General features: G+C 38.9%; 1 protein-coding gene across 2 annotated transcripts in view; it reads right to left on the reverse strand.

Moving 5' to 3' along the window:
• The window catches only part of epha4b (eph receptor A4b), a 91,274-nt gene that overhangs the window by 46,614 nt on the left and 16,708 nt on the right, over positions 1 to 27,952 (reverse strand). For both annotated transcript variants that reach the window (XM_055032610.1, XM_055032609.1), the window contains exons 2-5: positions 26,296 to 26,360; positions 18,951 to 19,151; positions 17,725 to 17,832; positions 16,147 to 16,498 (exon numbers count right to left, since the gene is read on the reverse strand). In XM_055032610.1, the coding sequence (XP_054888585.1) occupies positions 16,147 to 16,498; positions 17,725 to 17,832; positions 18,951 to 19,151; positions 26,296 to 26,360 (726 nt within the window). The remainder of the gene's footprint in view (positions 1 to 16,146; positions 16,499 to 17,724; positions 17,833 to 18,950; positions 19,152 to 26,295; positions 26,361 to 27,952) is intronic.

The raw sequence follows: 27,952 nt of genomic DNA on the forward strand, positions 1-27,952 counted from the left end.
GGATGTCTATGTGTGTTTGTAAATAGGTGGGGGGTATACTTAGGTTGTTTATGTGTGTTCGGGGAGTGAAGTTGTGTAAAGCTTGCTGGCCCACGGGAGACGAGCTCCATAATGGTCACTATGGCAACAGGCTTTCAAGACGGAGCCCTTGGAGTACCCCTCGAGTGGCACAGCTCCTGGAGCACAGAGCGGTCTGTGTGCTTGCATGAGCACGCATGTGTGTGTGTGTATACAGGCGTTAGTTGAGGCAAGCTATTTAAAAATTGATACATCAAGCGTCAGTGGAGAAATCTAACAAGATTGAGTCTGACGTCCTTCCCGTCCGCCGAGGTCGCGTCTCCGGGTGTGTTTATGTGTGTTTGTGCCCGTGTGTACATGCCCGTAAAACAAAAAAAACATTGCACTGAATGAACTTTGCACAGATGCTAATCAAAGTTGTACTGCACCTTATGGGTAAGAATAAACATGCAGGTGAACCATTCAACGTGCAATTAACAGCATAAACAAACTCCCTAAGTTGGTGTTTGCTCAGAAAAGTGAAATAGATTTTGCGTCATATATTATTTGTAATTTTGTTCCTGATAGGAAATAAGAATGTATCTGTATTTAGAATAAATACCATATATAATTGTCCTGAATCAACTGGAAGAGAAAATCTGTCAAATGTCTTGTTAAATTTGCTGCTTTGTTGGATGATTTTTCTGTCATTTTGACAGATTTTCATTAGCAATGAGTTCAGTTCTTTGGGTGCAAAAGGCCTCCTTGCCATCAGCCTAATCTTTAGCTCCCTCCACAGATTCTCTATGGAACCACTCCGGAGAGTTAGGATTACTCCCAGTCAGAAGAAGCATAGTGATAAAATAAATTAAGGATTGCTTATGAATGGGTTATGAATAATTTTGAATAATTTTCAACATAGCAAACGAATATATAACTACAACACAAATATTGTACTGCTGACGATACGTTAAATTCAACTGAACATCAGCATGCTGGATGCTTGAAGCTAGCTGTAAACTGCAGCTCATGAACCCATGAACCACCTTCCTATATATATATATATATATATATATATATATATATATATATATATATATATATATATATGTGCGTGTGTGTGTGTGTGTGTGGGTGTGTGCGTGGGTGTGTGTGTGTATGTGTGCAGGCTAGATGTCTTACGAAAAATCCCTTCCTTTCAGCACGTTAGCACCCTCATGTCATGCACATATCATGCAGATTGGAAAACATTGTGACAGCAGCTTACGGGCACAAGATGTACCAAAGAAATTACTTCTGCTCTCAAGAGGCCACGACTAGAGAAAGACAGGTTAGCTCCACGTGTGAAAATTGGACACGGGCAATGACCATGTGGACACTACAGCGCCCCGTGATTGACATTTCAGAACTGATTGTGATGTCTCCTATGGAATCTTTTGAGTCCCCCTCCGCTTCACAAACACACTGATGCACACGCATGCGGGCACAGAGGGTCAGACCAGATATGAAATGCTTTATGATGACCACTACATGAACCACATGAGTACACGCCGGCTGCTTTCTGATCCACTCTGTCTTCCCAATTACTGAGAGCGACCAAGAGGAACTTTGAGGATTCCTGCCTGCGAACTCTCTGCGTATCTGTCTGTTCTCCATCTTTTGTCTGCCTCTGTTTTTTTTTTATCGCTCCGCTTTCCTCAATGTTTGTCAATTTCTTTTTGGTCTTTGTCTGTGCCTTCCCTGTGTTACATACTTTCTCTGCATCTTTAGTTGAGTCATGTGTCTGTGAGTCTGCCTTTGAATGTGTGTGTCTTTATTTCCCACTGGGCTGTCTGTCATACTTTGACCCTGACCTTCTCTAGAGCTCCTGCACAAATATTTACTCTCTTGCTGACAGACACACACACATACATAAACCTCTCTGAGGAAAAAAAAAATTACAGGGAAATAGAGGAAGCTCAATTTCATTGCAATTACGTGTCGCGCACATCCACACAGACATACACTTTTCTAGCTGTAACCCAAGCTGATGGCACACTAATTTTGAGCCCCGGTGATTATCTTGCAGTCTAAAAACAGATTAAATTGATACCAGGTGCATGTGTAAGTGAGAGCCTGTGTGAAAAGGGTCATGGACGAGAGGTGGATGGTGAAGGAGAGACGAAGAAGAGGAGGGAGAAAACATGACAGGCCTATAGTGGTCTGCTGGGAGTTAGCTCCACAGTCTGAATAACTAATGCTTCTGTTTGTGAGGCTATCAGGCTAAAGGGCCAGCAGAATGAAAGAGTAAATTGTCTCTTTAAGAAACTTTCATTGCTTCAAGATCTCCAAATCCAGTCCAATGCACATGTGTGCTATGGTCACACTGCTTCCTCACGCAAACCTTTGCAGTAAACGTGCCGACATCAGCCAGCCCCGTGACCACTGGAGTGCACGAGGAGTGATGCACCTCTTTTCCTCACCCACGTTATTTTCAGTTCATCACTCTCAATAATTCATCCTCTTGAGTAGAGGGAACGGAGAGCGCCATGGTTCTGTAACTCTCTCTCACACACACACTCAGTGTCAGAGGTAGCTCCAGAGCCATATTCTCTTTGTCCTCAAGCTAAAGTTGTAGTTGATTGAAGCAAAATACAGTCCATGATTTGTTTCTTGTTATTCAATAAATGCTTCATAGAGTTATAGTTCCTGGAAGAAGCTTTCCAGCTCCTTGAACTTTTCAGACTTTTTTTTACACTCCAACTGAAATCTTTGAATTATGTTATTGTGATTTTATGCGATAGTCCGAGACTTAGTAGTGTGTAGCTGTGAGGTGGGAAGAAAATGGACATAATTTTTAACATTTTTTGGTCATAACTTTCAATTATGGTCTCATCTGAGTGGAGCACCTTGTTTGCAAATTTTTGAACTGATATTATTATATCCTTTCAAGTTGCACATTTAGGTGCAACTTTTTGTTGGTCTAATGACTAATTGACAAGTAAGAGTTGCTGCTGGTTAAATTTGAGGAGAGAAAAGGTGGAAAACGTATTTTACCAAGGCACTTTCTAATCAGGATTGACGGTGACTAAATATGATTGACTTTATAGTGAGTAATAACCAGACATTTGGTAAAAAAAAAAAAAAAAAAAAAAAAAAAAAGAAGCTAGCTCTTGACCTTAAAATGTTGAGGTCTTGGCCTTGAGACCTCCTGAGGAGAAAGACTTCAGCCATCATTAGTCAAAGAATGCTTCTTGCCGCACTTCCAAGTGATGACATGCTGTAAATTTGTTTGTGCTGCCTCTAAAACGCAGTCCAACATCTGCTCACCAAACCTTGTGATCAAAGCAGCGCTCAGGAATGATCTCACTTCCTGTATAGTAACTGGGCTGCCAATTTAATTTAATTTAGCAGTGGTGGACAAATGCTTTCAAAAAGCAAGGTTTCATGTCGCTGCTCTTGAATGGCTTGGTGTAAAGTTTAGAGCCAATGTTGGTGAAGATTAAAGAAAAATAAAGAATAAAGTCAAGAGAAGTTTTTTTTTTTAATGAAATCCAGTGGGGCTGAAAATCCAATATTGGAAAATCTGACAGCACAGAGTGCAAACAAATACATAATGAAAACATGACCTCCCTGGCTGAAAACTAACATTGGGGCAGCAGAAGAAAGTCACTCTGTCAGACAGCTACATTAGTGACAGATCAAGGGAAATTATCCACCTGGAAATTACTCTAAATCAATATGAATGACTCTATATGCTTCACATATTATCTTATCCCTCCTAGTGCAGAGCTGTCTGTCAACGAATAAAGCACCCCATAAAAAAAACACAAAAAACTTTCTACATGCATCTTTGAGACTCATGCCCCTGTGAATCCATTCAGCCTGCTCCAATTCAAGGGTGTCGTATACAAAAGAGGAAAATTGCCACTGCAGGTAGTTTTTTGTGCTGAACAAAGTCCAGCAAAGGCCTTCCGCCTGAGTAAGTCTTATCAAAATAATTCTGTTGATAACGCCACCTTGAAAGGTACAAGAACCCATCGAGCTTGATGCAGCTCCTTTCACACAGCAAGGCACCGGCGTGAAAGCAAGTCATAAAAAGAGTCTTTCGTGGTGGTAGACAACTACTTTCATGGATGATGCTCCTGTTTCATTTAGAATCATCAAGCTAATCTATGTTTGTATGTCTGAGTTGAATTTAACAAAGTGTAAATCCGATTCCTGTTTGTGATTGAAATCCAAAGGATGTTTCTGTCTTAGTTCCCAGTAAACACAATTTGGAGAAACTACTGTAGTATTTTACACTACAGTTCACCAACTGTTTAGTATAAACAGCAAAGTACTTAGACACATGCAATTCGGAGATGTTCAAGAAATATATATTTTGCATGATTACTGATTACTCCAGAATATGACTAAAATGTTATACCGTTAAATTCTAGTTGTATTCACAGCTGTTAAGTTTGCTGGATTTTCATGTTACCAAAAATCCAGCAAACTTTAATAAATTTTAAAAGTATTTTATGTGACAAAACAAAAATGGTGCATATTTGTGAACTGTAAAGAAATTATGTTATACAAGTAAAATCCTGCAACGAAAGTTATGCTTAGTTATATCCACTGCTAGTTGTCAATATATGTAACATTTTGCATGAAGGGCAGAATATTAAATGTTCTCATCTGATCTGTACATGTCTGCTGTGTCCTATTCATGTTTTTTATCAAATTGCAAACAGAATTTCTTATGCCAAAAGTGACAAATGAAGCCCACTTGTTAAGTTGCACTTTATTTTGTGGTATTATAGTAAATTGGGCTTAACAGAAATTTAAGCCACATTGTTTGGATTTGCATGTATAAGCATTTTAAAAATGAGTATGCAATAGTTTGAGTTGGTCCATCACATTAAATCTCAAAAACATACATTGAAGTTTGGGTTTCATGTAACAAAGTATGAGTGTTTTTGCAAGAAATTACAAAAAAGAAACAAGCTGGCCATATCAGGCACCTGGTAGCTTTCTTTATACTTTTCACACTTCACACTGACAAGAACTAAGCAGTAAACACGCAGAGCAAAACTCAGACCCAAGTTAAATATACCTCTAAATATTTGCATTTAGAGGCCACTGGACTCAACAGACAATTATTAATAGTGAAGATGAACTTATTCCATCTTTCAGCAGTCTTTGGATTACGTTTGTTTCAACAATTTCTTTGTTTCAATTAATTTGTGGTTGCTTTTGGATGCAGAACAAAGGGGCCGCTGTAACATACTCAAACACAGAAACAAATTGGATTTCAAACACATCACATCTGTTTGTATAAAAAGACAACAACAAAAAAAAAAAACAACAAAAAATGCCTGTTTAACGCTGATCCAATCGTACATCTGGAAGCCATCCATGAACTAGAAAGAGAGTGAGGGAGGGGAGTCGGGGGGCGGGTCAATGGCTGCCTTCCTGTCCCTCTATTTCCTGCCCAGCAAACTGGCAGCCTGAATGTCTCCTCTCCTATCTGAATTAACATGGATTTAACACTATGGAAATGTGAAAATTATTAACTTCCCCATGAGTACGGAGATATTTATCCCTAACTGGAGCTCAGTAGCATATGGAAGACAACCAATTAATGAGAAGTATACCCAAAGGCAACACACTCTCCCCTCTACACCTCTCTCCTTTTGTACCGCGTCTCCCTATAGGGAGTAGAGCTATATAAGGATGTGCAGAGCTGAAACATGCATGAACAGTTCTCCAGTCCTTGGCCTGTTTTTTCTGCTTTTCTCCTGGGGGTTGCCTGCACAGCTCAAACCACTGCGCCATACCCAGCCTAGCTTCACAGTATCCACTCCCCTCCAAAGCCAACCTTTTTGTCCTCAGGTTTGTCTTAGGCTAACATCTCAATGAAGCAGACACCCTTCCCCCCGTGGTGCTGAGGGGACAACCTCAGCTCACTGTATGCGCGGCAAGCAATCGGCCATGGAGTAAGAGGGACTTGTGCTTGTGGAGAGTCGGTGCAAACTGACATTATCTGGGTCAGTGCAGTGTGGGTATGTAGACTGGGACTACAAGCATAGGGAGGATAAAGTGGGAGTCTAAGCCTTTTTGTGGCTTTTTTGTCATTTATTCAAACACAAAAGAGAGAAGATGAGACCAAAAAAGTGAGGAAAGGGATGGAGTTGAAGAGGGACATGTGAAAGAGAGAAGATAACAGGGAATAAAAGAGAAATTAGGAAGAAAAAGGTAGCTACGATTAACCAAATAAATTGACCTGGACAAGCAGAGCAGCAGCAAGGCTCGCACAGGCAGGTGGAGGACAGATGACTGGCCTTTATGTGGACCATATATCCGTTTGTCCTTTAAGTACATCTGGCTTGTAATAACACCCTGCTGCCTGACACCTCAACAGCTTAATGCCCCAAAGCCTGCAGGAGAGTACACGCATACACACACATTCACACACTCCACAGACTGTGTGCAGCAAAAAAACTAAACAAAAAAAAAAATCCCTAAACAAGTTTTTTTAAATCCTTCTGTTAGCTGCCCACCACCTTCCTACACACCTCTGAGCTCTCAAATTTCCAAGTTGTCGAAAAGAGAAAAGCGTGTGTGTCCTTGTGCATGAGAAGAGGCTACTGGAGGGCAGTTTTAGCACTCAGATGTCTGCATCTGATCTTCACACTGAGGCACACACAGGCAGATCAATGGAGCCACAGCTACAAAAGCATTTGTTGTTTGCAAAAGGAGAGAATGAACTACTCTCATTGACTACTTTATTAGGTCTGCTTGCGTTCATCTTTCATTCTGTGGCTGGACGAGGTAAAGATGAATTACTAAAGTTGATGAAAATAATTAAAATGCAAAAGAGAGGCAACTTATACAGATTTGAACATGGCATACTTGTTGATGTTACTCTGGATACTTTAGGAACTGTGGGAATTTTCCAAGATTAGAGCGACTGGTGGACAAATGAAAATTATCCAGTGGACCAAACTGCTTTTGTCATAGTCATTTGGAGGAGGAGGAGTAGATTAATTAACCACTTCCTTCAGCCAATGTATGGAAAATTCTATCTAAACAAACAACCTGCAGATCCTGGAAGAACGCGAGCTACAGCAGCAGACAACCAAACCAGTCACAATTCCTGTCAGGAAACTGAGTTCATCTTCACACAGCCCAATCAAATTTCTAACATTTACAGATTGGGAAACTTTTACCTCGTCCAATGAGTCTGGATTTCAGCTGCAAATCCAGATGTTTCATGTTATCACAACAATGCCTTCCCATTTGCCGTTTATAGCTGTTCTTAGGAGACGGAGAAGTAGTTTGGCTGCATCCATGAAAGAACCAGAGCAACACTCCAGATATATTTTTGATGAGGAAATAATATCATCATATAAAGCTAAAAAAAAAAAAGTAAATTTCACATAATACCCTCCTTTATATCCATAATATTCCTCATAAAACTTTCAGTTTTCTCTGCACAAAGTGAAACTTTTCTCCCAGACAACAAAAGTTTTAACTCTAACTTCTTCCCTGCTGGGCTGCCGTCAGACTTCGGTCTGATTGACTGAGCAGCTGAGCAGTGGACCTTTGATTGCTGCATGTTATGTACTTCTTGACAGTTTTTTTTTCATCTCCATCCCTTAAAGCACAATTTTAACACTGGATATTTTTTATGACTCACAACTGTTTCCTCATGCAAAAACTCCTGTGTAGGTTTGGCTGGAGTTTTCCAAATGGAGCCACTGAGCACATCATTTGGTTTTGATTTCTACTATCGTCCAAGAAAATAAAAAAAAAATGCACACATAACCACTTGAAATGCAATAACATGTTACCATCCAGTTTACACACAAGTTCAAGGACATAGCACAAATCTGAAGTTAATAGGTAATTTAACTCCCATGGTTTGTTAAGCAGAACCACATGAAGCACTGACTGGTTTTGGGGAGCTTTGAAAAAGTACAGTGCCTTCTCTCATTATTGGAAGGCAGAAATAAGAAAAAAAGTCTCAGGATAAAACTTCTTTCACTCCATGAAAAATAGTGGATTTTTAAAAAATGTTTATTTTAAGAATATTTATTACAAAATTGTTGATGCCACAATCAGTGTCACTCCCTACAATTCAAATAAAGTAAAGCTAGGTGGCGACTGAATTATGTTACATTTTAAGTTGATCACAACGCTTAAGAAGACTTTATATGCGACTGCCTAAATGTGAGCCTGTTTCTTTTAGCTATTCTTAAAAACTGGAAGACAGCCTTCAACGAAGGCTGTCTTCTCTCAGTAAATGTGTATTTACTGTCATAATGCCAGAAAAATGGGCACTGAACTTGTTCATATCTACATTTAGACCACTAAACTCTGACACTATAAGAGAACCCAATTTTATACTGTGATCACATATAGTAGGGAAAATGTTTAGGGAATTAAAAGAAAAGATCAGAGTTAGAGAATTTCAGACGCCAAGACGACACAACAAATATTTAATTTCATGACACATGAGATGAAAAAATGACCGTCTACTATAAAAGGATTTTATTCAAGAAGGTTTGGTAGAGAAAAGCCAAGCGACAAACTTTTATAGGTGTAAATCCAGAAATGATTTACACCGTTTCTGAGTAACAAAAACATAAGAATATGTTTTTGTTTTCATGTTGTCCTTTTGTAGCATTAATATTAATTCTGATTTATTCATTAGTTGTCATTGTCGATAGTAATCCTCTCCAAATAAGTTTATTGTAAAACGGTCACAAACACCAAACCTAGTGGTTCTGTCACCAAACTGCAAGAATATTTTTTCCCCAAAAGCTAAAAAATAAAGAGTTTCAACTCCCTGAATTTGTGTGACTTCATTCACATGATGTCCGTGGTTGAGCAGGTGATTCACACAAAACCAAAATGCACACTGGACTCCTGAGTGGTTTGAACTTTGTGCAGTGAAAAGAACAGCAGGAGCGCTAAGTGGAATCAGTGTCAGAAAACTCTGAGATGGTCCTCGGTAAACTAAGCTCTTGCTTCATGCTGACAGCATCAAACAGACAAATGAGTAAGAACAAAACAAGAGAAGGGAACCCATTAGACAGCTGTAGCTAACAGGAACAAGTACAGGGAGACATGTCATGCTGACCCACATTGCATTTGCCTGCTTTGGAAAAAGAGGAGATTAAATAAGAAAAACTTGTGTTATGGTGATGAGTGCCCGTCCTTTAAGTGCTCTCCTCCCGTTGGCATCTGATGAAGTAATTGGGGCTGTCAGACACACCAGACACACAAATATACACCTGGATAGAGGTGTATATTTGACACACACACTCTAACCCTTCAGCATGAGCCCCTAGAGGCTTAAAGACAGAGCGGTTCTACAGAAGCATTCACTACATTCCCTCCCAGCTGTAAGAGACAGAGACAGAAGGAGAGGGCAGGGGAGTACCAAGTGGAAACGGAGGTGCTGGAGGAAACAGTGGCAGACAGACACAGAGAGGGCAAACAGGAACAGAATGCACAAGAGACACACGGAGGGAAAAGAAAGCAAGGGAGGGAAAGAGGCAGAGGGCTACACCAGCACAGGGTGGGGAGAGATGGAGGAGAAGTGACAAGTGTGTGTGAATGTGAAAAAGAAAGGGATGTCTTTGATTTAGAGTGAGAGGAAGAAATAAATTAAACAGCTCCAGAGGCAGCAAACAAAGCAGAGCAGTGTGGTTTCAACAGAGCAGAGAAGCTATGACCTCTGAGTAACAGTGCCTTCGGAATGAAACTCAGTAAAAACAATTTAAAAATTGTTGCTTTTTGTTTTTTTTACAGCACAGATTATGTCATCATTTCTTGTTAAATTAGTCTTTACAAAATGTCATTTTGTGTGAATACCGCTACACTGGCTCAGCAAATGTCAACTACTGCTTTAAGCCTGCCAACTGGCTGCTTATTTCCAGCAGCCTTGTTCCCTCCTTCCACTGTCTGCACGTTAACATTTTCAGAATCCCCTTTTCGCTCGAGAAACAGCAGCCTCAGAAAGAGCAACATGGAAACTGAAAATGGAAATTGTAAATAGATCCATATCTATCAATATGGCCTTCAAGGGGCAGTAATGTGTATTTCCCAGACACATTGTTCCATTTTTATAAAAAAATCAAGTAGCTATGTTATCTTCAGTTGTTATAAAAACACTGCATATATCAAACATGATATGCCTTCAGCATGTCATTGTAACAATGATTCTCGTGATGCTGTTAACAACTGTTGGTAGGATCGTTGGACTGAGAAGCTGTTCATATGAAAAGCTCTGCAAACACACAGTTCCACCAGGTCTTGTAGCATGATATAAAGATTTAAAAAGTCACTTTTACTTATCACCTCCCCTTTAAACAACATTGATTGTTCATCCTGGAGTGTTGAACTGTACCTCACATAGTCAAGCATTCTCTACCCTTCCAATACATGAAATCTCATAACACTAACCACTTGCTATCGGTGACCACAGCTTAACACAGGACTTATTAAGCTCCAACTGAGGTAATTAGATTTAATTAGTTAGCCATTTAGTTGTATTTGGTTTAGCTGAACCCAAAAGCATATTCAGTCTACTGATGGATCCATTTTTTCTGAAATAACAGAAAATACCAGAAAATTTGGTTTTAACCACATGTCCCACAAGCACACTATTCAGGTAATACTAGAGCAAACATATTAAAAAGTGTTTAATATGATGACTTCAATCAATCAATAGCCATGTCAAGAGAAATCTTGGAAGTGTTCAAAATTTCAGTTCAATGAGACATCCTATTATAAAATTTATGTAGCAAAATAAAAAATGGCTTTAACCACCACAGTGCTTGGTTGAAACAAATCCACTTGGATAAATAGTTCAGAAATAAATGAATATGGTTCCAAAAGTCTCAAGGCATTTCTATTTCCACACAGCCACCTGTGTTCACACATGTCCTATAAGAACCTAATGATCCAAACTGCGGCTATGTGTGTGAGCTGAGTCCATTTTAACCCACCTAAATATTGGCTAACAAATTCAGGACCATAAAACAGCATATATCATGCAAACCTTTTTATCGACCTATATCGTTTTACAATTTAATGTCAGTCAGCTAGAAATCTCGAACAGATGTTTTCTATGATAATCGTCACTGGGACAGAAACCTCAGAGCTCTGAGGTCTCCTTATCAAAATATGAGAATTTCTGACTGGTTCATTGTTTCTAATAAAAAAATACTTCAAGCTGCAGGTCTCATTAGAAAACTTGTAATCAAGATAATTTTATTTTATAGAGAATTGTTCATTTTGTCATTTTGATTTATTTTAAACAAGTTGTTTCAAAAGATTATTAACTTTATTGGTATTGGAGTGTAACTAGTTTGTGCTTTTATAACAACATAAAGTCTTTTCTGAATGGCCTGAAGGCCATGATGGCTCACCATTATCTGACCCAGTGAATACCTCATTGCTTCAGAAAGAATCATTCTGAATGATTCAGCAAAACATACAGACAAGATAAAAACTGTATATGCGGGAGAGTTCAATGGCAAATGTATCCCGGAATCTAAAATAATAATTTTAAAAAAACATAAAGAACATCCAATATAAGCCAAAAAAAAAAAACTTGTTTTTCTAGAAAATATGATCTGCATTGCCAAGAGAAAAGTGAAACTTTCTAGCAGGTTTGCGAAACATTATATTTGGTGCCAAACTACGACAACATTTTTTAGAAATAGAACATTATGCTAACAGTCAAAGATGGTGAAGGCATTGTGATTATATCGAGGTGCCTTTCTATTTAAGGAAATGACAATCTGAAATATTTCATGGAACGTGACTACTGCTCTCCACCACAAATCCTGAAAGACAAGATCAAGTCATTTATGTGTGACCTTATGCTCCAGCGTACTCGGGTAAGGCACCACGACAATTATTCAAAGGTCAGTGACAGGCTCATTTTTGAATGGCTAACATTAACAAGACAATAGGACTTAAATCCAATTGCGATATTGTGGCAGGACATACATGCTTGAAAATCCCATCGCTGTGACTGATCTAAAACAAGTCTGCAAAGAGGAGTCGACCTAAATCGATCAGCTATGATGTAAGAGATTAATTTACAGTTTTTGCAAATGCTTGACAGCTGTTGTTGCCAACTTGATTGGTGCAAGTATTATTAGGTTTAAGGGGTAATTACTTTGTCGCAGAGTGCCAAATTATTTGGATAGCTTTGTCTCCTCAATTGCACGTTGTAATTGTTCAGACTATTAACTTTATTTATTGCTTTTCAGTGATAATGTTTTAATAAAAACCATACAAGTGTGACAAAAACACCACTTTACACCCATTATCGCCCTAAACAGTGATGATTTTTTTATTATCATATGATGATAAAAATTACTATTTTTACTGCAGCATTTAATTAGGACAGCACTTTCAACGAACTCTGCTGCAGCCCGTTCCAGTCTGATGATTCTTTATCTGTTTACACGACAAAGAAAGAGCCAGTTTGTGGGGTTTTCATCTTTTTCATCTTTGTCCATGCAACCATTCATCCCATCAACACACACTCATTTATGCACACTTCCCTTAAAGGGATTATGAAACATTGGGTTGGAAAAGACAAAAGGAGAAAGATGAACCCATGATCTATAAATGTTTAACGAGAGCAGGCAGTGAACATAAGCCATGCTTGAAGAAGGAGAACAAGGACAGAGAGAGGGATGGAGAGGTGAAGAAGGAAGACAGTGCCAGAGAAGATGAGTGAGAAGCAAAATGGGTGGCTGGTAGAGAGCAAGAAGTGGAGAATGGTCTAATTATAGAAGCAGACATCAGAGCATAGCCAGAAAGCAACAGACAGAAAGGGGAAAGAGCAGGAGATTTGGGGGGGAAAAGGGCCGTAATAGGAGGTGTCTGGTGTTTGTCTAACACAGTAAGGCCAGTAATGATTCCATTAGAGCTTCAGACCAAGACAGAAAAATAGAGGGAGAGATGGAAAGAGTGGAAGGGACGGGGTGTGAATAAGAGGCACGCTAAGAGATCAAGATTCACAAAGAACATTTGAAGACAATGTTGAGTATTGGAGTAGGGAAGTGACAGAGAGGAAGGAAACCTAGACCTACAAAAAAGACCAAGAGGGAGAAAACTCAGGCCCTCCATTAAGTGGCTTGCTCACCTCCACGTTGATTATACAAATGAAACTCCAGGCCTTTCTGTGTTTCTCTCTCCCACACTCACCCCTTTGTGCGAAAGCAAACTAGAGAGGATCATTTGAATGCATTAGTGGCACGTGTCGTCCCCATGGTAGACTTCCAGATTGTGTCGGGGCAGGAACCTTTTGTTCAGAGCTGATGCAGAGCGCTGAGAGGAGCTCTTTAGAAGTGCAAGCTTCGTTCTCACAAGGACACATTAAAGCGCAACGCACCAAGCTGCCTTACTGCTCTGCACCCTCTTATGTCTTTTATGAATCTGCTTGTAAAAAGATGGCTGATTATGGATGCAGTTACATTAGCTGGCTAAGTGAGTTTTGACAAGAAAAACGGGAAAAACACCACAGAAATAGAAACATTTTTATGGCTTGAAAAAAACAACCCAGCACAAGCACCATTGTTATTCGGGATAAAAGAAATTGTGTGGCATTATTTTATGAGCAACAAAAACCCATGGGATTTGATTTGCTGACATATGCGGGGTACAAAATTCTCTTACTTTGTGGTGGTGAAACTGCAGTTCTATGCAAGTGTTCTCCAATAAATGATAAAACCAAATACTTCAACAGTACACAGCTGCCAAATCCCAACACCTTTTTTAGACCTAAATCCACTCTAAGGTGGCATGATACAAAACCCCTTCTGGTTCATATCCAGCACTATTTTTGGTTGATGCATGTGCAAAGGTAAGCCCACTCTTCCAGTTCAGGATGGTGCACAGAATAACAAACGACATATAATCTATATGCAAAGATTTCAAAGTAAGGTGTTAAGCTTAAGATAAGGCATCTGTCCATTTGTGTCTATCTCCCAAGCAATATCATCCAACTCATTGCAGGGGTTCCCACACTGTTGCAGGCCATAAATGATATATATTTCCATACTTGCCCAGGAGGCATCTAAATAGGATCTATTACTATTTTCAGATGAAGCAGAGCCACAGAATGGTGACAAAATTCCTCTCCAAGTCTTTGTTTGGCCCCCTATTTCAGCTGCTTGTATCCAGATGTTCCACTTTTCCATTGTTGACAGTTTGAAAATAATATTTCTAGTGAATTGAGAGCTTTGCTTTTTAGCTTAGCTCTTTACTCACAATGATAGTCAAGAGCGCTTCACTTGTCTCGAAGGACCTTCAGGCCCATGTGTCTGTCTTCCCGTAACTCAGTAGACAAGGGCCACATACATTTTCTGACCTATGACCTCAATGTCAATGAGACTGTATCATTTCAAATCAATCAAGCACAGAAATATAAACTAGCCATTTGCCATTGGGTTAAAAAGCTAGCTTGTTAAATCTCGGTCTATTCTCTTTGGAGTGATAAAGCCAAAGGAACCAAGTGATGAATTCATGGAGGTCAACCGTTTCACACCATAAAGCTGTATCTTAGTCCCAAAATGTAGAAAGTCACACAGACCAGCACAGTGAGGTTTGTGAAATCATTTGAAAAGCTGTCAGTGAGATCACCTGATATAACCACAGCAGACAGACAGGCAGACAACTCAGCAGTCTGTGTCTCATGATTGAGATGCAGCCAGCATTCTGCCACGATCTGTGCGCATTACCAGTCTGCAAACTGCAGAGCACATTTTGTTCTTATTCACTTGTCTCTAAGGACCAACTGCCAAGTTCCTGAGTGTCTTGGCGGCTGCTTCTCCAAAACAAGTGAAATTGCATCGTGTGCACCCATTTCTATTCTGTTGAGATGAATATCTGTGCTCCAATTTTCCCAAGGAAGTGAGTCCTCGGGGATAGGTGACAGCATGAGCATAATGCGGTTTCCTCAATTCAAAATGCACGCATGCACAGTATGCTTGCATGCACACACACACACACACATGCTAGCTTGCGCTCATGTACCACACACACTATTTGAGAGCTTTACAACTCCATAATCTTCCTCCACAAGGCATACCTTTTCCCTCCACAGCACACATCAGTGAACACTGCCTTATTCTCTCTCTCACACACACTCACACACACATGCACATAGTGTCTTTCTATATTTACAAGGACTTTGCATTGACTTCCATTCACTTTTCATTCATTTCTAGAACCTAACCCTGACCCTTACCCCAAACCTAACCTAAACTCAGTTCACACTGTAGTCCTAAACCCAGCCCCTAACCATAAAGCAGCACTTCATCTTACGGGGCCCAGGCTGTGCGTCCCTTAAGTTGCTCACGACATAAGCAACTATCGTAAAAACTGGGGCTTACAAGGTGAGAAATGTTAAGACACACACAAGCAGACACATGCATGCAACTCTACTCCATGGACATCAGATATTCCCCTTTGATAAACCAACACAGAGAAAAAGACTTTATGCTTTAAAGAAATGTCTACCTGTTTCTCTCTATTTGCTGTCTGTGCTTTGTCAGGAATGATGACACACAAAGTATCATCCTCTCCGTTCTGGGTTAATGGTCTAACTTAGAAGGCAGAGGCTTTTTTTTTCCCATTTGGGACTTTAACTTTTGTCTGTTGTGAAACATGTTGGCAACCTTTTGAAAATAATCTACATTCTCTCCATGCAACACGCATTATTAAATCTTGATACATGTAATCCTTGATTTGCTAGATATGCTAATAGGTGACCATTTTAGCTTCCTTTAAAAAGCATGAAATGCTCCTGTAAAGGATATGTTTGTGTATTATAGTTATTAAGGAAAACCTTCATTGGCTCATCAGAACTCTGGAGATCAGAATTCGCCCACAAATCTAATCTACTCTTAAATATTTCCTTAACTTTGACTGACTTGGTGACACATTGACATGTTTATGACTCTGTGGTGATTATACCACCACAGAGAGCATTGACAGCAAACTTACTGTGAAAAAAAAATCTGACTTTCCAGCAATAAAACATATCTGTTATGTCTGCATTATTTAATTTATGTCACTTTTTTTTAAAGACACACATATTTATTATCTAGTTCCATTCCACTCAACCCTCATCGTTCCCACCCAACTTACGTTGGCAGACGTCCTTGTTCTCCTCAAAGCCTGGTTTGCACACGCATCTCCCGATGGGGACAAGCCAGCCTCCGTCTGCGCTGCAGTACATCTTGGGCGGCTCAAACTCCTCAGAGGCATTTACACAAACTCCATGGACCTCCACCAGCGCCGTTTCCCCTCCTGTTATTGTGTCAGGAAATTGGGCCAAGTTGCGCACAGTCAGAGGACACTTCTTATAGAAGACCCTGACTGAGACCAAAGCGATACAAGCACCCAGGTCTTGGAAGGCCAGGTAGAAACCCTTTTTACTCAAGTTGCTGATGTCTCGCACTTCTGTGTTCAGCTTCAAGACACGGTCACCAACGTCCACCTGTGAATGAACAATGCATTTTCTGAGGTTAGTGCAGTGGTTCCCAAAGATTTTCTGGGCCCCCAATGAATTACCATAAAATTACGCCCCACACTTTACCATCAGTTATGACTGTGACAGGTTGTGTGAAATCCACACTCCTGGGTGAAGGTGTTTTACCTGAGAAAAGTTGTGTTCAGCTTTTCTTTTATTATTTCTGTTTAAAAATTGAAACATATCATTTGCCATTTAATGGAAAAGTGTATTTCCAGTTCATTGAGGCAGCTACTTTGAACAAGAACGATGTCCAGCAAATAAAATGAAGCTGAAAACATTGCAACAAAGATGTGCTGTCTTATCTTTCTGAGGCAAATTGTATGATGGCTAATCCTCAATATGGAAATGTTGGCGGTCTTGGAAATTTTGCAATTAAGGCTGCTGCTCACAGCGAGCAACGTTAACGTCAGTAATCGTATTAATCATTTTAAATACTAAAGTAAGAAACAAAATATATATTAAAATATCAAACTTGAAATAATTTTTGTTTCAATTCAGAAATATGTAATATTTAATTCTCTCCTGCATATATTCAGTGAACTGTTATCTTTAGTCCCAAATAAATAATGAATCACTCATGACAAAAGATACATATCAAATTAAGGAATAAAAGCAAAAAGAGTTGAGAAAGAGAGTAATCTTTTTTCTGCTAAATTCTTTTTTTGTTTAATTGTTTTATTTTCAAAAAATGTAATAAATTGTAGTTTTGCTCCCTCATACCTATTGAGGTGTGAAAAAGAGCTTCAGCATTGTCTTATGAAGGAGTAACATAATGTAATTCATTTTAGCTGGGTTCTTATTTTGATGGATTGCTCTGTCCCATAATTTGAGGGTAATGTAATAAAGCAGCAAGCAGGATTTTATTTTACTTGAAACATTTTTTAAAATGGAGATTTTTCAATTCATGTAGGACATGTAGTTTTTAAGGATCTTTCCCTTTTATGAAACATATCATCAAATTTGCAAATATAATTTTAAAAAATTAGTTCAATTCAAAAATAAGAATCATTGTTGATGTTAAAGGCCCTCATATATTTGTTTGCATTACATTGAATCTGAAGAGTGTCATCTGAGTTATCAATAATAAGATGACCAACTTATTTAACAGAACAGTTAACATTATAATCTGTCAACTATAACACTGGAACTGATTCATAAATGCCATTAAGTCTGTCAGTGTGTGCCCATACCTGTGTAAAGCTCTCATCTGCAGCAATAGTGTCAATCTTGACATACTGGCTTTCTTTGATGAACCACAGGTTGGCATTGTTGGACTCATAGTAGTACATGTTGAAAGTCTGCAGAACAAAAGCATCTGTCAATATTGAGGTTGGATGAATGTCAAGCAGGCTGACTTTTGAACGTTAACCAGTGACAAACTAGAATTTGCTTATTTGTTAAAATTCCTGCCAGGTGTCTGAATGTTGGGAAGTGTTTTCACTGTAATCCACATGTAGCTGTGTGGGTGTGTTACTTCAAATTCTCACTTCAGTAATCACATTGAGAAAATAATAAATTAATTAATAAGCCATAAAAAATATTCAAATACATGTAAAATTTTAGGAGTATCTTGTTTTGTCCGTTTTTGTTTTTTCTTGTCTGATAGTTCTTTATCTATTCATGAAGATAAAGAATATCTGTCAAAGTGCACTTCAGCTTGTATGTGTTTGTTTTTAGTGCTTGTTGAAGATAAAAGGCGGACAAAATGAAACAATGCTCTTTTGCTGCTCTGCAGCATAATGTGTTACGCTCAAGAGAAGCACTAATTTCATCCAAGTGATAATTAAATTACAAACATTTCAAGTCAACTCTCCATAAGCCTGACATGAATAAATATGTTAATGTGCTGCCTACGAACAAATTAAGAAGCCAAAATGTTGTAAAATTATCCAGCATAATGAATTAAATGTTTATTTACCGTTGAGGGACTCCATTCAGTTCCCATCATAAAAAAGCTAATCTTTTGTCTCTGAAACTTCCACTCCATGTGCTTAGGGCTTATTTATTGCCAATTTATAAATGTTTAAATCATAAAAATAGAATGTTTCCCCATATTTAAATTGTCAAAAGTAAGTCAGATTACTTTGGAAAAAAAAAAAACAACCTCTGATTCAAGTAGCCCAAAGAGGCAGATTAACAAATGTTCTTTAACTTTGTTTCAAATCTGACTGTGATATTGATTCTGCCTTTATAAAAGACAAAACAAATAGCTGTTTTTGTTCAAACGCTCTTCACAGCAAGCAATCACAGCAAGCAATCACAAAACAGCAGCAGATTTGCTGGACAACTTCCATGTGTGCAGGGCACCAAGAGCGAACAAAAAGTAACAAAAAGAGAAGATCAGGACACAGACATTTCTTATGTATCAAGCGCCCATGGTGTCCCTTTCATTGCCTGTGTGCAAAATGATGCAGACCTCTTTACAGGTGCCAGAGACCCCGGGCAGGCTGTTGCAGTCTCTCAGGGTGAATTTGATTTCGATGTAGACTCGCTGCGCTCCCTCCCGGCTGATGTGTCGCGTCCGCAGCCAGTTGTTTTGATTGGCCTCCATTACACTGCACACCTGGTAAGTCCTCATCGGGGTGTTCCTCTCATCCATCACGCTGATCTCCTCCCACTGAGAATGATAAACAAAGGGATGTGTTATCTTACTATTTCAATTGTATTTCAAAGCTGACTTGAGGTTTTAAGACACTATGAGATTATTGTAGTTTTTTTATGTACAGATGTTTCTAAATGCACCACAATATTCATTAAAAATATTTTCTTTCAACAATTATATTCAATAGGTGAAACTTACATGATATGTACAATTGATCCACTACTCTCCAAGGCTTACAGTTAATTAAAACCCAAAATTCTGTTTTTTGGGAAATCTGGGTTTCTTGCAAGTAACCTAAGAACATGTGAAAACACTTTTTTTAATACGGAAATGTTATTTTATGTCCTAGTTTTGGCTTAGACTATCATGAGAAACGCTGCCGACTTGACAGTTGTCCAGCACACCTTCCGCAAGGAGCACAAGACATAAAAAGTTATTGCTGAAAAAGCTGGTTATTCACAGTGTGCATATTAATGAAAGGTTAAAAAGGAAGGAAAAAAGTGAAAAAACGAGCAGAGAAGGGGAAAGGGTTGTAGGGTTGTGAAGCCAAACGCACTTAAAAGTTTTGGTGATTCACAAGGTCCAAACTGCAGCTGGGCTCCGAGCTTGAAAGTCGCCGTACAGACTGGGCTACAACTGTTGCAATGTTTGAAGTCATTAACTCTTGAAACTATTACAATCTCTGAAAAGTCTTGCTTTGACTTTTGATTTGGAAATTAAGGTTGCAGAGTCCGGAAGAACAGAAGAGGCACAGAGTCCCAGATGTTGGAAGTGTGAGGTGTCCAGAGTCGATGCTGATATTGTTTGCCATATTATTTGCTGGTTTCAAGTCAAGAAGCTGCGAAAGAATCAGACTAGTCACAGAATAGCTGCAAGGACCTGAATAGAAAGTTGAGTAAAAAAAAATTTGGGGAAAAAAGGTATACCAGCAACTGGAGTAACTATAGCCTCGTGAAGCAAAATCAATTTAGCCATGTTGGTTTAAAATTGAAACAAATATAAACCTGGACATTTTTTAAGGTTTATAAAGGTGCAAACTTTTTTGCAAACATGACTTAGCACTGTATTAACTGAACTAAAATATAACAAAGAGTGCAGAGCAGGTTAACATTTCTGTAAAAGAACTATTTAAAAAAATTAATTTGATTTACAACTTTTAAGAGAAATTGGATTTTGAGTTTTCATCAGCTGTATGCTATTATGATAAAAAATAAAGACAAATGCTTAAAAGTATCACAACATACAATAAGTAATTACAGAAGTTTCACTTTCATTAAAATCAATACATTTACTTTTTGGTGACATCCCAGTTTCCTGAGAGGGGAATTAAAATATTAAAAATGAGGGACACAAAAGTGGGGACTGAAAATAGAGAAGGAAAAGTATGATGAAGAGGAGACGGAGAGAGGAAGAGCACAAATCGGAGTGCTGGAGAGAAAAATACGTGCTGAAGTGAAATCCATTTAACTAAAATATAAATCTCTAATCAAAGTCGATGCAGCTGAAGCACAGCAGACGTACATTAAGCCGCTCACGACTCGCCTGACAACGGCTGTAATCTTGTGTATCATTGCTCAATACACAGAGACAATGTAATTCAGTCGCTGCTGCAGGGAAAACTTGGCCCAAGCTCCTTGAACTGTGGTTTAGAGTAAACCAACACTGAGGCCGGATGTTCTGTTTTCATGTCTGCATGAATATGTGTGATTATCTGAGTCAGGATAGCTGAAGGAATTTCTGTGAGCAAGCTCCACATTTGCTCAGACCTAGCAAGTTTTTCTAGAAGGCGCGTCATTCTATAACACTGATTAAGAACTTAAGAAGCAGAAGCAATTGAACGACTGAGACACAATGAGAAAAACCTGGAGAAGAAGGGAGAGAGAGGAGAAGGGGTAGGTAGGACAGAGCTACTCTGTCTCCTGTCATCTGCTACCATCTGTTTCCACTTCTGACTAAGGCTGTAATTGAGAACACTTCTTGCATGAACAGAAAAACATTTCTATCCGCACACACACAAAGAGAACATTTCTGCTCCACAAAGAAAAAAAGAGAGAAAAGAGAAAATAAACCAATGTGGTTTCAGTGACTTTAGCTATACAATCCATACAAGTGCAGGATAAATGAATTTTCTTCTGCACACACAGAACCCCTCAGACACCATCTGGACGAGTTCTGGTCTGCGGTGGAGAGAAGAGAGAGGACCACCATCTTTGTTCTGAGCTCCTGTCATTGTCATAAGACTGAGGCTCTGACCTCCAAAGCGATGGGCGCACTTCCACCTACAGCTGGCAAATCTCCTAAATCTATTATGCGCATGCACATATGCATGCACCTGCAGGAGCTTAAGTATACACAAATCAATCTCTCTCCCAACCAATGGAAAATTGAGCAGAATCCCAAGACATTAGATTATTACCTTTGTTCTGTGTCTTTTTATACTATGTGTACTCTAATGCATCTGAATAATAGTCCTCACAATCAGGAGATGAAGTAGGAAGAAGGAGAAGATGAACTGGCTACTTAAATAGCCAAAATATGAAAAAATAAACTACAATGTACTTTTGATGAATAAGTCTAAAGTTAGAGTTAGTTTTTATCTCCAAAGAGATACAAACAAAAAGCTAACACAGTAACAATACAAATAGTTTTTAGGTCAGTCAAATTGAACATCTTGGAGTTTTTTTATTATGTAGCAAGAGGATGAATAGGATGAACCTTGTGATTATGCAAGTAGGCATTTGAGTGGAAGATTTCAAACAAAAGGCTAGCATCCATGCTAATAAACTTAGAAATGAAAGTAATTTCTTTGTTCAAAATTGTAACTTCTCAACAGCTATTATATTGTCTATTTTTTATGTGTTTTGGAGTATGTAGTCATTGCCTTTAAAAAATGCATACTAATTTAAGTAATTGCATAGTATATGAAATCCATGAAAATATGTATTATTAAGCAAAAGGAAGCATAAGAATATGCTGTTGATTTCAAAGTTTCTAAAAAATTGGAAAATTAACTTGTGTTAAGGCAGCATAAGAACATTTTGTTCTTGGCCTTTTTCAGATGAACCTGACGAAGAAGGGAGCTTTAGCCTCTGTGTCCAACTAATATGGACTTATAGAAAATGAAAATTATAACAAAGTTAACCTCTGACAGGTAGGATATTGACTGCTTTCAACCTTTTAGAAAACCTCTGCTATTTCTTCAAATAAAAACACAAGGATGCAATCAAAATTCAGAGTTCGGTGTAACAACAGAAAATGGGAGATAAGGGTCGGACTGGACAAGTTCAATGTTAGATAAAATAAATCAAAAGTTCTTATAATAAAGACAATCAGTCTAGACGAAAGTGAATAAAACAGCAAGACTGCTTCAAAGCAACGATCTGACGACCAGAGTCTGAGCTGAGATTAAATGTCTGAAGTTAATCTGATGTGAGTGCTCACCATCACATCAAAAATTTGATGCATTTCCCTTCTGAGTCCCAAGCACTAAAACACATCCACACACACATTTCGAGCTCAAAACATTCAGATGCTTTTAATCTACCCAACCTCCACTGCGTATGAGTCGGAGCGCAAACAAAACCGGCTCCTTCTTGATCCAACTGCTTTCCACCAGAAACCCAACAGTCTAAAGAAGAAGAAGTAGAAGACAGACACCGAAGTCAGGCAGCAGCTTAAACCTTTAAAGCAAACATAAATTATAAAGCCTGAACCACTCTGCACGCACAACTTTGATAGCCATTGTGATAAGCAACACTCCATTCAATTAAAAGAATGAACACAAGAAAGAGGAAGAAAAAGGGATTGACGGAGGGGAGGGGGAAATAAGTGTTGGTAAATTACAGGCGCCTGGCAGCTAAACAGACCCATCTGTGTGGAGCTGAGAGCAGTCGGACATCACAGGACGGTCACACACATCCACCCACACAAACGCAAAGATCTGAGCCCCAAGGGATTGGTGATTAAAGCATTTATGGGAATAGTCATTGAGGGATAAAGAGGGCTTTATAATAATGTCTTTGTTTATTTCTTTGTAAGCAGAGTTTGGAGTGGCTGGATTACTGCCATTTCCTGGTGAGCGACTTATTTCCCTAGTTGGCGAGTCTGTTCATCATCACTTTTTTTCTGGTGAAGGACAGGTGTGTGTGAAACAACTTTGTTGTCCCCAATATTGGCCACTGATACAAAAGCCTGAAAACTCAAAATACAACTGGAAAAAGTGTGGAGATTTAACTCTCTTTTCTTCTTCACATCCCATGTCCACAAATGTGTACCGTACATGCAATCTTCAGATCATTCAGTGTTCATTTTGTTCAAAAGTTAATTAAAGTTGAGAATGATCTTTGGGTTTAAAAAAAAAAAAAAAAGTCTCCTTGGTCCATCAGCCTGAAGCTCATCTGATTGCTTTGAAGTGAAGCAAAGATGTCAGATTGGGGTTGAAGTTCAACCATTCACCAGCTTAAACTAATATTCGTCCTTCTGCAACCATCTGATGGCTACACCTACACACACATAATTGGCCTACAAGCCTTGGCTTCACAGAATGAGGAGTTTGGGAAAAACAGACATAGAGCCTGGGAAGAAAAAAAAGGCTGAGGAGCCTCTTGGGGAGTTGATAGGCTGTGGGGGCTCCTCTTTTCAAACATCATTAGGACGTCTCTGTTTTATGTCTCTCGCGAGGAACAACCCCCGCCAAACGGTGACAGAAGTGGGTCGCTCTGCTTAGTCTCGGCCATATCCGGCCCTACGCGACCTGGATTAACGATGACCTGTGAGGGTCAAGTGTCCTTTTGGGCTAATTCGGGTAGACACTGGCCACATATTAGTGGGAATTGGCTCTCACTGGGAATAATCCTCAAGATTATGGTTCAAAGGTCAACTAGATAATCCTCTGATATGAAACACAGAAGCTTCTCATAACCCTGGCCCCTCTTCTATCATTTTGTATCTCTCCCTCCGTAGGCAAACCAGGAAGCCATTTATTTTTGCTTACAGTACCTTGCATAAGTTTTAAAACTTTTTGAACTATTTCGCATTTAGTCACGCTACAACAACTAACTTTAGTGTGTATTCTTTGCGGGGGACTCCATGTGATAGACCAAAACAAAGTAGTGCATAAACATAAAGTGAAAAAACTATATGGCTCTTAAGATATACTAAGAAAACAGTGCAAGCCCAACCTTTGTCAGATCGGACAGGCATCTTTTGAGAACAGCAACTTTTCCAAAAGTTGCTGTTTTAAATTTAATATAAATTGTATTTAAGTATGTACTTTGACTGGGCCATTCTAACAACTTAACGTTTGAATCAATTCCACTGTAGCGATGGCCTCTACTCCAGCCTCTAAAGCTGTGTTCGAAATTGTCAGGTTGTGAGCTTGAATCAGCAACAAGTCATGCAGTTTTTCTTCTATTATGCAGAGTAACTATAAAGTTGACCTTGCACAGGTTGATGTGAGTCCAGTAAAGTACAATTTCTGAAGTTGCATAATGCATGCTGGGCTTAACAAGTCTTACAAGTCTATACATGAAAAGAAAAAAAAATAAAATATGCAACTCATGCTGTTTACAGACAGTTCTAATATACATCATCATAATAAAAACACATTCAGTGAAATCAATCTAAAAGGAAAATCCGTTTTTCCACATGCGTGTTGTATGCCCTGCATGGCTTGAAAAATACTTTAAGCAAGAAATATGGTTTTCTCTTTGCCAAGGCATGTCAATTTAGGTGTAAAGTAAATTTACAAGACCTACAAGTACTGTAGTTCCCGCTCATCATCTTCTTGGCTTCAAAGAGTTGGCTTATTTGTGTCAAAATGGTTTTAGGGTGAATGATGAGGATTCAAGATGGATTTCTGCAATTAGACTCATAAATTGCAAACCCTGTAGCCAATACATATCCGTTCTTGTTTCGTTGTTGTTTTTTTCCCAGTAGTACCATAAGTCAAGCTTCAGTGTAGCAACTCGCGGGAGATGTTAATGGCTCATCTCTGTGGGATTAAAGTGGACAAAGGCATGCATGCCCCCATAAAGGAACAAAATGGCAAACGATAACAGACACAGGAAACCTTTTCGCACAGCAGACCAGACTGCAAGACAGCAGGATGTTCCCATGTGCAGATGTTCCCATAACCTGGTTAACTTTTAAAATCTTCATAAACGGTCCCTGACACACTTGAGGTCTGTTCTAAAACATTTTCTCACTAAAAATTGCGCTCCTAAGGACAAAATTGAAAATCATACTCAGAATTAAGTCAGTTAGTTCATTTTTCAGAGTTGTCTGGAAACTGTCAGTCCACACTCACCTGAATCTAATACATATTCTAAACTAAACTGAACCGCTTATCCCCAGAGTCCCAATCAGCTTCGATCGGGACTCTGAACGAATGCACACACAAACATCCACAATATGACCCAGCAAATGGAGTATTCCACTTAGGAGAACTTTACACACTTGATTGCTTGGGAAAACAGCACTGCTTGGCTTTGCTCACTTTAGCTGTTTCTCAGCTGCACAAAACCATGAAACCGCATGTAGCATCCTGCAATTTAACACGGTGATGCTGAATGGCAAAGTGAAGGATGAGAGGAAATAGAATTAATTCTGAGCCATTCAGCAAGACATAGTGACATACAGATGTCGGGCTATTGAATGTGCCCTAATGCTTTCCCTGCTGCGTTCTTACTCTTTTCCTCCCCTCTTCTTGTCTTTTTCTGAGTCACGGTGACTGCACTCTAGGCTCCCCTGGTTCCTGTACCTGAAAAAGGCCAGTTATGCAACAATCCCCACCCCACCACTCTTCCCCCTGCATGTTGCACTTGAGTACCAGAGATCTGTCCACACCATCTTTTCTTATGTAAGAATATTTACACCCTTACAGTGGTCTCTTCAACTCATCCCAAAAGTTACAGCACCACCAGGAATTGATGCTGTATTTTCAGCACAGCAGAAATAATCCGTAAATTCCCCCCACCACTCAAATTTCGCATCAGGTGCCTAAGATCCCTTTGCTTTTTGAAATACTCCCCTCTTGAACTGCTAACATCACGCCTGTTTCCCAAGACGGAGAGCACAACCTGCTTAATTTAATCAGTCATACTTTTGGTGGCAGCTCCTGCATAAAAAAATAGTTTGTGTGTGTAGAGCAGATACTCACCCCTTCATTAGGGTAAGCCTCCCAGCCGAGGTCGGCCAATGCCGACATGGAGTCTAATAAAGTAACTGCAACAACAGAAGGGGGGGGAAGCATAAACATCAGCTGTTAATGTTCAAGAAAAAACCACGTACATATTTTGAGTTTACTTCAAACATTATGTTCAACTATAAACAGCCACCTAAATGCTCTCAAAATGTTTTCATGAGTCATGCAATGCATCATGTGTTGCTTTTGAGTGTTTTAACACTGGAATCACTATTAGTTTTGGTTTGTAATTTTAACTTCAAAATAAAGATGTAAGGGGAAACAAATATAGTATAGGACAAAGCATCAGAAAAACAAAACAAAGCATCAGAAAAACAAAACATTGCTTTTTACTTACAAAGATAATGTCACATCTTAGAGCCAGAAAAGATGCAAATCTTCAAAGTGTAAAACATAAATCACATATTTGCTTTCAATTATTTTTCAAAGCATATTAATGATTTTAAAATGCATTTTCTGAGAGTCTTTGGGTTCAGGCATATCTACAAAATTACTACTAATATTCAAATCAGTAGCTGTTAGAGCTACTAAAATCTGACAGGATTTTGTGTATAAAAGTGAGATTTTCAGCTGCATCTATTCACCCTTGCAGCAAGGCTTCTTAACTAGCTGGAGACACTTTTCCTACCACAAGTTTCCATTGTGTTATGTATTGATAAAGCCTTGAGCTAAGCCCTGTACTCCTTGTTTTTCCCATATTTCTCACTTTTAGACATAGAAAAAATGAAACTCATAAGAAGCAAGACCAAGCACAAATAAAAAAAGTTTTAAAATAAAGATGTATTTATTTTCATTTACTCAAATTAACAAACAAAATTGTCTTTCAAGGCAAAGTAAATCATTTTACTCACTTAGAATCTGTTTTCATTTAAAATTAATTTTGAACACAGTTAAATTTTCTGTAACCAGGCACAATAGAGTAATGAATGCACAGTGTATTACGTAAAAATAAAAAATAAAAATTATTCAACAGAGCACCACAAAGACATAATTCAAGGAAAGTTCAAGGCCAGTACATGCGACTAGTTATTACCTGTTTAGGTGAGGGGATTTATTCAGGACTGACTCACTCAGGTCCTAATCAGCACCTCTGACCATCAATATTTAATCAGCATCCATCTGCAGAGACCGCTGCGTCTCTGCCTTCAGTTTTTCTCTGTCAAACATGCTGTGTTTTCTGCCAGGTTACATGTTCTCTATTAAAAATCTTAAGGTTAATACCTTCAGCCCCCAGAACACTGATCAAATTTGTGAGCCAAAGACTTAGCGCAGTTTAAGGTAGTAAACATTTAAAATGAAAATGTTTATTTTATGAGAAGCAATAATCAAAATGCATTACACTTTTGCAAATGTGACTAAGTGCTCTTAGAGAATTAAAAGTGCCTGTACTGCTGATGTATGTGACAAAATTGCTTTTTTTTTTTCTTTTTACTATTTTCTGTCCCTCTCTGCTTCTGGGTTTCATGCTGTTCATCAGACGGCTTTTTTCCCCCCTACCCAACACCGCAGGACAGCAGGGTGGGCCGCCATGCTGTGGAGATGTAAGCGTATGTGAATTTTGTGCGTGTGATAGTTCACCTTGTCTTTCCGCCGCACATCGCAGTCAACCAGC

Source organism: Poeciliopsis prolifica, unplaced genomic scaffold (assembly GCF_027474105.1).
Source record: "Poeciliopsis prolifica strain line A6 unplaced genomic scaffold, Auburn_PproV2 SCAFFOLD008, whole genome shotgun sequence".
Taxonomy (NCBI): domain Eukaryota; kingdom Metazoa; phylum Chordata; class Actinopteri; order Cyprinodontiformes; family Poeciliidae; genus Poeciliopsis; species Poeciliopsis prolifica.